This window comes from Microtus pennsylvanicus, chromosome 10 (genome assembly GCF_037038515.1).
Source record: "Microtus pennsylvanicus isolate mMicPen1 chromosome 10, mMicPen1.hap1, whole genome shotgun sequence".
Taxonomy (NCBI): Eukaryota; Metazoa; Chordata; class Mammalia; order Rodentia; family Cricetidae; genus Microtus; species Microtus pennsylvanicus.
The window spans coordinates 111368772-111381797 of NC_134588.1; the positions used below are offsets into that span (position 1 = coordinate 111368772).

Consider the following 13026-nt stretch of genomic DNA (forward strand, 5'->3'; position numbering starts at 1 on the left):
ATATGCCAGAACCTGGAAACAACCTAGATGTCCTTCAATGGAAGAATGGATGAAGAAAGTGTGGAATATATACACATTAGAGTACTACTCAGCGGCAAAAAACAATGACTTCTCGAATTTTGCATGCAAATGGATGGAAATAGAAAACACTATCCTGAGTGAGGTAACCCAGACCCAACAAGATGAACATGGGATGTACTCACTCATAATTGGTTTCTAGCTATAAATAAAGGTCAGTGAGTCTATAATTTGATATCCTAAAGAAGCTAAATAAGAAGGTGAACCCAAAGAAAAACATATAGTTATCCTCCTGGTTATGGGAAGTAGACAAGATTGCCGGGCAAAAAATTGGGATCTTGGGGGTGGGGTGGGAGGGGGGTAAGGGGAGATGGGGAGAGAAAAGTGAGAAGGGGAGGATGGGGGAACTTGAGGAAACGGGATGATTGGGATAAAGGAAGGTTGGATAGGGGAGCAGGGAAGCACATATCTTAATTAAGGGAGCCATCTTAGGGTTGGCAAGAGACATGGACCTAGAGGGGCTCCCAGTTAGTTCCTGGGGCAGCTGAGGATAGGGAACCTGAAATGACCCTATCCTATAGCCACACTGATGAATATCTCCGGATTTGATAGAAAGATACCCAAATAGTTCTGGTGGGCGGTAGGATGCAGAGTGGTTTGAGCAGAGGAGATGGGGATGGGGGTACTGACAGAGGACCACTCGCCACGTCCTTGGAGAGCCAGAAGCAGAGCAGGCGGCCTGGGATGTGCCTGCAGGTACCCAGCGTTCCATTTTGCTCAAGGTTGGCTTTGGACAGAAGCCAGCCTCCTCTCACAGCAGAGAACCTGTCGATTCTCTTCCCCAACCTTTTGAGTTTTCACTCCCTGCCAGGCCCGGCACTCCCTTCTGAGAGTACCACTAAGGGTCGCTATTGAATGGGACTAGCTTCCACAGCTCCAGGCTAATCTCCTGGGGTGGCTGGGTCAGCGGGGTCAAGGTGTTGGAGCTGACACCCCTCTCCCGATCTGGTCGTGGCCCACAGATCACGACCCCTTTCGTGGGCTCTGGCTTGAATGATGATAGACTCAGAGTAGAACCTTGTCAGAGGATTGTGTCGTGAAGCCGCCCACCTGCGTGGGGCCACTGGGTGGCGCTACTGCGCCTATCTGCCAGCAGGAGGCTGGTGATAGCCTTGGTAGTTAATGCCTTGCACTTTAGGCATGGTGGAGGTGTAAGGGTTCACTCTTGAACCCTGTTTCCTCAAGTCTATCTAAGGACAGTGAGCGAACCCTGAAATACGCCTCTCACCAGCTAGTCACCCAGGGGAGACTCAGAGATACTATTGTTTTCTCTGTCTTTTGTAATATGATGTGGGTAGTTGGGGAAGAAATGTAGGTGGCTTGTGGGACATTTTATCCTATTCTAATCTCTGGCCCCAGGTCATTCAGTATACCCCTGGGTCCTCCTCCATGATTCCTGCCTCCTGAAATATTCTCTTCACAGCCTTCCCTGCTCATCTGATGCTTGATTTTTTTTAAGCATTCAGCATTCATTTTTTTTTTTGTCTGAGGATGTGGTTTAGTTGGCAGAATGATTGCCTAGCATGCAAGAGATCCTGGGTTCTGTCACCGCCTGAGCCAGGTGTGATGCTGTGATGCCTGCCCATTGTTGTGCCCCCCTCCCCCCCCCCCCCCCCCCCCCCGCAAAGGACAAAAGCAGACAGACACTTGCTGTCCACGTTTGACTGTTTCCTTTAAAGGCACCTTGGAAACAGGGGAGGGGAGGGGTGGGAGCCGGCGACGGACCCTCTGACCTTGGAGTGTTCCTTCCTTCTCGGCTCACAGTTTCTGTGGACTCAGTCTCCGGTTTCCTGACCTTGTGCCTTTTCTTTAAACAAAAGCTGTAGTTCCTGTGTAGAAGACAGCTTGCCAGTGCCGGGGAGAAGCTGTCCTTCCCAGAGAGGAAGACTATGGAAAGCTGTGCGAACTAGTCCAGTCCTGTTGCCTTCACCCTCCGGTGCCTCTCGGCCCAGTTAGAGAGCCCTGTGTTCTCACTGCCCTCTCACAGATCAACTCTGTGCAGGCGGAGCTGCCTCTTGGGAGGTTTCCGCTTCCTTGAGTGTCTCCTGTGCAGCCAAAGCCATGGTTCTCCCCAATTTATTTACTTTTTTCCCCCGGGTTTGCATCAATGACTTCATTTTGATTCTTGCAACCTTTACATACCTTACTTTTGACCCAGACTTTTCTACCCAAACATTGCTGTCCACTGTCCTGTAAAGAGGGTTTGGTTGTTCCTCTATTATACCTGTCTTGGGTGGTAGAATGGGTGGGGTCGGCATCCAATCCCTTTTGCCTACACTGGATCAACAGAGTGCAGGAAGAGAACTTCTCACCTTGGCTCCTGAGGGCTGAGGCAGTGTTATTTTGTCAGGGATTATACTTCATTCAGCAGAGTTTTGACAGACAGCAAGTGCAAGGATTAAAAAGGAAAATGCAAAATAAAAATAATTTTGAACCAAGAAATGTTTTTTTCTACACCCTTACCTTTTTTTATTAAAGATAATCAAAGAAAAATCAATATTTTTAAATCAAAGATAATCAAAGAAAAATCAATATGTTTGTACAATGAATGTGGTTTTACTAGAAAGCTAAATTTAAGAGTACTTGTTGGGAAATTTCTAATGAATCTGATTGTAAATGTTTCCAAGAGAAACCATACTTAGATAACAAAAGATGTTGATTAGCCATGGGAAAAATCCTTGATAAGTGTCTAGCAACTACAGGAAAATAGAATTATCTTCATGACCTGAAGGATTTTTAAAGCAATGGGCATGACTATAGCATCACTTCAGGGCTGCCAGACTTTTGTAAATTTTATGTAAACTTTACCTTATGTTTTACCTCAACATTTGTCAACAGTCTATGTAATGTTCACTGGAAAGTAATTGCCATCCACTCAAACTTTTATTAAAAGTAGATCAACGTTCAAAAACCACTTTGTTGTGTGATGTTTTTGCTCTCGGCTTTTTGAGGAGCCAACCACCCAGCTCCCAAATAACACACAGAGGCTTATTCTTAGTTATGAGTGCCTGGCCTTAGCTTGGCTTGTTCTTGCCAGCTTTTCTTAACTTAAATTATCCTGACTACCTTTTGCCTCTGGGCTTTTATCTTTCCCTATTTCTGTATACTTTTTTTTTTTAACTTCTACGTGGCTTGCTGTGTAGCTGGGTGGTTGGTCCCTGATGTCTTCCTTTCCTTGTTCTCTTGCTCTTCCCTCCTCTCTTCTAGAGTTCTGCTTCCATTTATCTTCTCAGCCTGCCAGCCCTGCCTATCCTTGCTCCTGCCTCGCTATTGGCTGTTCATCTCTTTATTAGACCATCAGGTGTTTTAGACAGGCAAATAGTCACAGCTTCACAGAGTTAAACAAATGCAGCATAAACAAAAGCAACACATCTTTACATCATTAAACAAATGTTCCACAGCAAAAACAAAAGTAACACACCTTAAAATAATATTCCCCAATACTTTGTTCTTTTAGACATAGAGATTTATAATCTTATATCACTAGAGTAATATTCAGTTTTTAGAATATTTTATAATTTTCTCTAGTTGTAGGAAAATTTATACATACATTTCTTCCCCAAGACTAATCCTTTGCCAACTTCTGTGACTTGTTCAGAAGGTGCTTTTGAAAGATGTCTCCAAAGTTAAAAGGTCAGCAGTTGTGTGTGTGTGGTGTGTGTGCAAGGGGTGCCTGAAAGGGACATAGGAATTTATGAATGTGTCAGTCTCACATGATGGACACACATCACATGCTTGTTGAGACCCACAGATTGAAGTCCAAGTGTCCATTCTGAGTATTCCGCTGGAGAATGATCAGTTGCAGCAAGTGGACCTCTCTGAGGGAGAACCTTCCTAAGAGGGAAGGCTTGGGGGCTGGGAAGTCATGTGGGATGTGGGAGTTCTGCTGTGAACCCCAGCCTGAGCTAAATCAAAATTTGTTCACGAAGGCACGGACTTCCTGATGCTCTGTGTCCTTACAAGTTTCCCCCAGCATTGCTGCTGTCAGACCAACAGTTACACACAGGTCAACTCTGAGCTCCTTCCTACCTCTACTGAGGACTGGGAGGTCAGGAATGAGCACCACCATGCCAAACTTGAGGCAGTTTTAATGTTTGGGCTTTGGGGAACACATTCAAAGTGTAGCAGCTGTCCTGGGGTGAGTCTAAGACAATGGTGGTCCAGAGGCTCTCGGGAGAGGTTGGTGGTCAGGTGAGACCTCACTGTCCTGAGTACCTGTGAGAAGCAAGTGGGGAGCTCCTCAGGGCTCCCTTTTCTACCCCATGTGTAGGGCCTGTGATGACATTCTTTCCTCAGGAAAGGGAGCCAGTTTCCCAAAGGCCGTCTGAGACCTAGCACGGCCCCCAGCATGTGGGGACAGCTGTTGTGTGTCTCACACGATAGGACTCTAAGTACTGTGTCCTGCTCTGACTGTGTCTCCCTGTGTCTGGTCATTATGAAATAAGTCCAGGCTTGTTATGGGTTTAGTGTGAAATGTCCCCATCGGCTCTTGCTGACAGCCTGTTCCTCAGCTGTTGGTGCTTTTTGTGGGAAGTGTTGGAATCTTGAGTAGGTGGGGCCTGGCTGGAGGAAGTAGGTCATTGTGGGCACATGAGACAGGGTCTTATGCAGCCCAAGCTGGTTGAACTTGCTATGTGGCCAAGCATGATCTTGAATTCTTGACCCTCCGGCCTCACCTGTCCAAGTGTTGAGATTACATGTGTGCCCAGCTTGAAGGGCACCTCCTGTCCCTGGCCCCCTCTTCTGTGTGTGCTTTCACAGAGGGTGAAACTCTCCCTCTCCCTCTTACACCATGATGCTCCACTTCACCACAGTCTTGCATCCAGGGTCAAATGCTAAGGATGTGAAGCTCCGAGCCAGAACAGCACCTCCCGCTCTGCGAGCCTCCTTCCTTGGTATCCTTCTCCTCCTCCCTCTATTCCTTCTCTCATGTAGCCCAGGCTTGCCATAAACTCCTCATGTAGCTGAAGGTTACCTTGAATTTCTAATCCTCTTCCTTCCACCCCATTGCTAGGATTACAAGCATGTACTACTGTACCTGGTTTCTAGGGCTGTTTCTGTTATGCACTGTGTCACGGTGATGAAAACTAACGTCCAGTAATGCCTGTAGGGGGCCAGCTGATCCTGTGAGATGAGAGCAGAGGAGAAGGAAGCAGGCTTATCCAAAGGCCAGCATTGTGAGGAGACCCCCCAAAGGCCTGTTAACCTCTTAGCTCCTTCTCAAACTCAGAAGCACAAAGGTGTCCCATTCAAAGAAAATGTTAGCTTTGGCGAAAAGGTATTTTCTATATAGTTGACACAATAATTTCTTTGTGCAAAGAAACTATTTCTGTCGAGGAGACTATGGCTGGCCTCAAGGTATAGCCAGCACTAACAGAGAGAGGAGGAGGAGGGAGGTTGGACTCTGAGAGGTGGGACCAGCAGGAAGCACTGTGGCCCATGAGACATCTTCCTCTGTCTCTCACAGGCAGCCAATGAGGGCAGACTCACTTTTCCTTGTCTCTGGAGTACTAGGAAGACATTGCACTGCTCACTGATAAATTTCAGTGAGAACCAGATTGCTTTTGGGACCCACAAACTGAGGTTGAGATTTTATGCCCATGTAGGAGAGACGTGAGTGATAAATATCAGGGTTCCACATGTGCTGTGTGAGTCGCAAACCTGTGGTGACAAGGACTAGGAAGGACTGGTCCCTTCAAGTAGGACCTGACTAATGGCAAGGGCTGCTGTGGGCTGGTGCTGGTGGAACCGTCACAGCCAGACCCCTGAGGTGGGGTTGGTAGCTAAAGAGCTGGAAGCAGATTGGGAACTGAGTAAGGGGACCCTTAAGAGGCCGTCTCAGGGGCTGAGACATAATTAAGGTGGCAGAATGCTTGTCTGACATGCTCGAGGCCATGACTTTGATCCCCAGCACCACAGATTGGACACAGTGTTGCACGGTGGTGGAGGCAGGTGGATCAGAAGCTCAGTGTCATCTTTAGCTATACAGTCGGTTTGAGGCCATCGTGGTCTAGAGAACCTGTCACAAGAAGAGGGAGGAGGAGAAAAAAGATCACCGCTGTATCCGGGCAAAGGGCTGTGGACCGCATGTGCCTTAGGAAGATGCAGAAGTGACTGTGTATCAGACGTAGCTGGTGCATTGCCTGGACAGGCAAGGAGAGCGTACCTAAGGAGATTATTGCAAAGTTTGGTCTCAGCTCTGTGAGGATTGGGTCAGATCACCACGCAGTAGGTTGGGATTGGCGAGCCCAGGGCAGTCAAGGTTTTGGTGTAGTGGCATTTCATGTGTATTTTAATAAAAAAAAACTTGTCTGAAGATCAGAGAGTAAACCAGCCCCACTGGTCAGCCTTACAGACCAGGCAGTGGTGACATCCACCTTTAATCCCAGCAACCACACTGGTTTGCAGTAGAAACCGGGCAGTAATGGTGCACACCTGTAATCCCAGAACTAGAGAGGATTATAAAATGGGAGGAGACAGCTCTCAGTCTCATTCTGAGATTCCTGGAGGCAGGATCACCATTTCGGACTGAGGTCGAAATAAGAGCCAGTGGCTGGCTGTTTTGCCTTTTGGACCTCCAGGTTGAACTCCAGTTTCTGTCTGAGTTTTTTTAGTTGTGCTTCATTTTGGTTAATTAACTTTATTCTCTGACAACTTCAAGTATGCATGTAGTGCATCTGATCACACCCTAACCCTCTTTCAACCTTCTCTAGCTCCCTGCCAGTCCCTCTGCTTTCATGTCCTCTCATTTTGTGGTTGCCCACATGAAGGTTGAGCATGGGTGTGGGGCTGCGGACTTGAGCACAGGGTACTCAGTAGTGACCTCACCGCAGACAATGACTCCTCTTCCCCTCAGCCACCATCAGCAGCTGACCGTTCCCCCATGGTCCCATCCCCAACCCACGCCTGAATGTTGATAGGCCCAGGCCTGGGAGAGCCCTGTGTAGACAGCTGCTGAGAGAGTTAATGGGGGCAGTGGACATGTCATGCCCGGAAAATAGCATCTCACAGCCCTCTTTCCTGTTGTCTGGTGTGAAAACCAACGGTCCTGTAGTGCCTGCACAACAGGGCCAGTTGCACAAGCCGGGAACCAGGCGACTTAAACATACAAAGACATGCAGAGAGACGGCGACATGGGTCACTCTTGATATAAGAGTGCCAAGTTTATTATGCTCAGGGGGAGCTTATATAGGGCTCTGGCTGTGCCCCAGCTTTTGGGATCTTCCAGCTGCAGACCCACCAGCCTGCCATCAGGGTCTCGTGCTCAGAGCAGCTGCAAGCATAGGAAAAACGAGCCGCTCACCGGGAATTCAGGGTGCGGGGGTCCACAGCCCCCAGTAGTTCCCAACAGTCAGGCTCTCACATTGTTTCTGCTCCATCTCCCATTGTGTTCCCTGTGATAGGGGTGTCCCTTTTAAGGCGGAGCCTTCGGCCGTCACTTCTGTCTATCACTGACTAGTTATGAGTGCATTTCCCACATCCGAGCAGCTTCTTTCCCTGAGGCTGAGACCAGCACTACTCTATGGGTGAAAATATAAATATTTAGAAGGAGGTCTGGCAATGTGTCTGCTTAACAAGACAACAGTAGTAGGTTCTCCGATAAGGCCTATGATCTCCCCAGCCCTGGGCTTTCGATTAGCTTTACAGTACGGGACATGAATTTCCTCCTGCGGGCCAGACAGCGGTTGGTTAGCTTCACAGCCGTGTCATACTGCCCAGCAGGTCTGTGTTATCACCTTCAGGGCCATGGCTGGGTAGGGCCATTGATGATCTCTCCCCTCCCCCGGCTGTGCGTATTGCGTTTTCTGGTGCTATGTAAAACTATCCAGCAGGGAGGGAACCTCCAGGTTGGTTGCAGCTTGGTTTTTCTGTGTCCTGCACACAAAAGTGACTTATCTCCAGCAACAGAGATCTCCCATGTAGTTCTGGTGGGCAGCATAAGCAATGGGAACAGCCTGTGTTATTTGGGGAGCCTCTGGAGTTTCCCTGGCCAACAACTCATAGGAGGTACCCCACACCTACGCTGAGGGTTCCAGCATCTTTGAGAGTGACAGTCATTCCGTGCTTCTCACTGAAAAGTTGAGCATTTGAAAATGGGCTTGCAACTTTGATCTTCATGGACAAGAGTGTCCTGGCTTGAGAAAGAGTGCTTACTGATAAAGATGGTGGAATTTTAATGGCATGCTAATGAATACAGCAAACCTTGGGGTGTGGATGCTTTTGTTCTCAGACCTACTTTTTGAGCCCTTCCTTCTGGATTCTGGGGGAAAAGCCTCATTAAGAAAGAGAATGCTCCTGTCAGGTATGGGGGAGTACATCTCTCAGGTCTCAGAAGGCAAAGGTGGGAGGAGCATGAGTTAGGGGCCCACTAGGCAACACATATTGTAAGACTGTATCCCAAGCAAGCATATAAACACAGCAACAAAGTAAACCAAGGGGCTGAAGAGACCGCTTGGTGGTAAAGAGCTCGTGTTACTCTCTCAGAGGACCTGAGTTTGGGTTCTCACACCTGTAGTGGCTTACAATCATCTGTAACTCCAGCTCCAGGGGATCCACGTCCTTCTTCTGACCTCTGCAGGCACCAGACCTGCATGTGGTACACATGCATACAGGCAGGCAAAATACTCATATACATAAAATAAAAAATAAAATCTAAAACAAATAAGAAAATATTTATAAATTAAGAAAGGTTTCAGGGGGCTGAAGAGCACTTGTTGCTCTTGCAGAGGATCTGGGTTTGGTTCCCAGTGGCTCACGGCCATTCGTTACTCTGGTTTTAGGGGACCCTTTTCTGGCTTCCGAGGGCAGTGCACTCACATGGTGTACGTACATGCAGGAGAAATACCCACACATATAAAATAAATGCCTCTAAAAATTGCTTTTAAAATTTCCATTCGTCTCCAAGCAGACACTATCTCAGAGGTCTTGTCTCCATCCTTCAGAGAAGGATTCTCCATGCCCCACCTCCTCATGCCGTGAAGGGAGGGACACCCTCATCTCTCTAGGAGAAGCAGTAGGTTGGTCCGATTGGTATAAAGTGGCAAGTGTGTTACTGGGCTAAGCAATCACTTTCTGATTGGATTTGGGGAGAAGCCCACGGCTGAGGAGGGCAGAGGTCCTAGTGGGGAAGGACTGCTGTCTTGCTTAGTGGACATGACGCACCCATCTCCTTGCCTTCTAAGCAGTTACGTTTCTCCTCGTAGACTCGTAGTGTTGCCCGCTACGTTGTTCGGAGGACTTCTTGTTGTGGTGGGCGGTGGTAACGGAAGAGATGTGAAACTGGTCAAAATACTGAGAACCAGAAACTGTGTCACCTGCTCCAGTGCTCAGAGAGCATCGGCGAAGAGAGAGCAGAAAGACGCTCAGAGCCAGAGGACAGCTTGCAATAGTGTAGGATGTTGTCTTCCAGCGGTAAGACGGCCATGGAGGGAGGAAGGGCGCACAAGACCCCGCCATTCCTTAGGGTTTATACAAGAGAGGGAGAGACGTTTTCTTCAGGGGGATAGCTGAAGTGGGGGTAACTGGTAGATGTATATGACCCTGAAAATAACTTCTCACCTACAGTTCTGTAGGCAACTCTGATGAAATGCATTGGTTCACGAGAGAGAGAGACAGAGAGAGAGAGAGAGACAGAGAGAGAGAGAGACAGAGAGACAGAGACAGAGACACAGAGAGGAAAAAGACTTGGAAGTCAGGAAGAGGAAGCGGTCCGTGTGAGTGGGAGGGACAAGAGAGAATAATGGGGGTGGCTGAGTAGAACCCACTGTGTACACATATGAATGTGATAACCAGGTGTACTACTGGGTTTAAGATGTGGGAGTCATGTGTGTGCTGCTGTGGGTGATTCGTACTTGTGGACTGGTGTGTGATCTGTCTAGCCACGACCCACCCACTCTTCACATGGTCTAGTTCCTCACACACAGGTGCAGTTGGAGCACTCCTGCTGACTTCAAGGAAGGGCCTCTCTCTAAGAAGAGGGCAGCCATGTACACCCTCTCCTCTCCTTGTCACTGGGACTGGCAGGCACAGCTGACTATGGGTTGCCCTTCTTTTTCTCTTTTAAAAACTTGGGACAAGTTCTTACTGTGTAGCTCAAGCTGGCCTCCGACTCACCAACCTCACTTCGTCCCCAACCCCCCACCCCCACCCCCCGAGCTCAGATGACGGCCGCACCTGGCTTCTGATAGATTCTGACATATCATTCTGCTTAGACCCTGGGACTGAGGCAGGAGAATAGAATAACATTTCCCCCGAGCGTACGGGTCCCTGTGTTGCTTACCAGGGAGGCCCCATGCTTGGGAGAGTTGAGTTTCATCCTCCTGCCTCAGTCTCCCGAGTACCTGGGACTACTGGGACTACAGGTCACTGCACCCGGCTTCCTCCAGGGACTGTCATAGGTCTTTCTGTCTCTGGGTGGAAGGAGCTCGAGCCCAGGGCAGACACTGCTCAGTCCTCCACTCCCACTCCTCTTACTTTCGTTTCCGTAAATCTGTAAGTCGCCCCCTCCACCCCAGCACAACCTTTAAAACTTAATTCAACCTTCCGTGTGTGCACCATAGTACGTGTGTAGAGGTCTGACAACAACTGTTTGTTTTTTTTTTTAAATTTGTTTGTTTCTGATCTTTTGAGACATGGTTTCTTTGTGTAGCCCTGGCTGTCCCAGAACTCACTCACTAGACCAGGCTGTCCTGGAACTCAGAGCTCCACCTGCCTCTGCCTCCCGAGTCACGGGATTAAAGGCGTGTGCCACCACCACCTGGCCTGAGAGCAAGAGTCTTCCTTTTTCTTTTGTGGGTCTGGGGCATCAGGCTAAGGTTGTGATGCTTGTGCAGTAAACACTTTTTCCCACTGAGCCTTTCCACTGGCCCCGTTTATTACATGGTGCTGAGATTATGCACTGTGAGGTGCCGTCTCTTACGGGCTGTGGCCTGACCCGTTGAGGGCTTGTGGAGTCATCAGTACGGTCAGTGCTTTCTTTCCCACTTCAGTGTAGTCCCACAGTACCTGGCAAGTATTTGGTGACTTATTCTGGAATGAATGACAGGTTCTGAGCTACGGCCCCTCTTCTCCACACTTCTGATATTTGTTTGAAAATTCCCATGCCCAGTAGACTCCAGGGGCTGTTCGGTTAAGCAGCATATAACAGGCTAAGCCGGAGACTCATATTTCCCATGAGTTCCAGTGCCCTGAGCAACCTCAGCGGTTCATGCCCAAATGAGCAATGTGTGGATGCATGAGGAACAACTGAAATATGCGGAGACAGTAATGACAGGATGCTTGCCAAACAAAAGATGATGGGATTTCTCTAACTCAGATAAAAAGCCCAGATCACAAAACAGGAAATGAACATGGGCAATTTTCATTTGCTTACATAATGGTTTTAAAGGAAGCATGTTGAGCAAACTCAATTTATAGTTACCAGTTTTACATTTATAAAGTAGACATTACCTTTATTATATTTAAAGTGATATTAGGCACAATTATATCATTCTACATGAGGTAAAGTTGATATAACTACCTTGTAGTTACATCCGTGCTTACTATCAGGTTCACGACTGCCGGCTCCAAAGTGGTTCGTGACATTTATCATAGTGATTTGTCTGTGCAAGTGTGAAAGGGACTTCTCAGGGTGAGGGGCGCCCCATGATTTTTGTATCTCCAGGAATATCAGGCAGGACTGTTCCAAGGCCTCTCACTAGGCTTCAGGAGTTCCTAGTTTTCAAAAAATCTCTCAAAGTTATAATTCCTTATTGACAAATATTCCATGATCCTCCTTCCTGGGTTGTTTAGCAGGAGAGAGACCCAGTTCGAGTTGTGGTAGTATACTTCTTCTTTCCGCAGAGCCGTTCCCTTGATGATCTCCAGAGCACATTCCTCCTTGGGGGCGGCTTCGGCCGTGAACACGCCAGAGGTCGCCTTCATGGCTGTTTCTGTGGGACCACAGAAAAGACTGGAGTTATTCAGGGCTAGCAGAGCTTAAGTGATGGAGACTCCTCGACCCCTAACTGTTAAGTACCGGGTGCCCATGTCTGAGCCCTACAGGCCCTCTGGGGGACACTTGGTCAACTGGATATGCCAAGTGTGGGCAAAGGGTCTGTGGGGCAGTGGAGATGACAGCTTGGGGGTCCAGATGCTCTTCTCTGGGTGCTTTGGTTGGGGTGACACACTAACATGGGGGGTGCAGAGTGAGATGAAGGAGCTGGTGTAGAATGTGGTGAGACTGTGACCCTCTGCTTTCCAGACGGGAAGAGTGGAACCAAGCTTTGGCTCTGTCCCAGCCCTGACACAGCTGCAGAGAAGGAGCTGGCAGGAATTATTCTGTCTTCCTCCGTTGTCATGCCCTTCAGGCACACCTTTCCTCCCCTTCTTCTCCACGCTATTTGACTTCCAGTTCTGTTCTCACTACTTAGCCCCCCCCCCCGCCTTTTGTTTTTGCTGACAAGGTCTCGTGTAGTCCAGGCTGACCTCAAACTCAATATATAGTTGAGAATGACTCTGACTCTCTGATCCTCCTGGATCTACCTCCTGAGTGCCAGGATTACAGGTGTGTTCCACCACACACAGTGATGTGGGACTAGGAATCACACCCAGGCCACACGAGTATTAGGCAAGCACTCTAACAATGGAGCTACAGCCCAGATCATCCATCACTCCTGAAGCAGACATTTCTCACAGCCCTAGATGTATGTTCTAGATAAATGTGTAAATATCGAACTCACTGTTCCTGTAGGTACCTCACCTTTCCTGAATATCACGCATAGCCCCATGTAATAACCAGAAATGAGTACCGTAGATCTAGTAGATTCAGCACAATGTCACTGGCTTTTTTTTTTTAAACTAGTTTCCCCTTTATGCTCTGGGATTGTGTCCAGGAGCACACTCAGTACTAATTTCTCCATTTTTTTCTTAGTCTGTGAAGGTTCTTTTCTCTCTCTCTCTGTCTCTCTG

At 48.3% G+C, this 13026-nt stretch overlaps 2 protein-coding genes across 3 annotated transcripts in view; one reads left to right on the forward strand and one right to left on the reverse strand.

The window, feature by feature from the left end:
* The window catches only part of C10H1orf74 (chromosome 10 C1orf74 homolog), a 126852-nt gene that overhangs the window by 40306 nt on the left and 73520 nt on the right, over nt 1–13026 (forward strand). The window lies entirely within an intron of this gene.
* The window catches only part of Hsd11b1 (hydroxysteroid 11-beta dehydrogenase 1), a 47697-nt gene continuing 46171 nt past the window's right edge, over nt 11501–13026 (reverse strand). For both annotated transcript variants that reach the window (XM_075989519.1, XM_075989518.1), the window contains one exon: nt 11501–12008. In XM_075989519.1, coding sequence (XP_075845634.1) covers nt 11791–12008 — 218 coding nt within the window. In that variant the 3' untranslated portion in view covers nt 11501–11790. The remainder of the gene's footprint in view (nt 12009–13026) is intronic.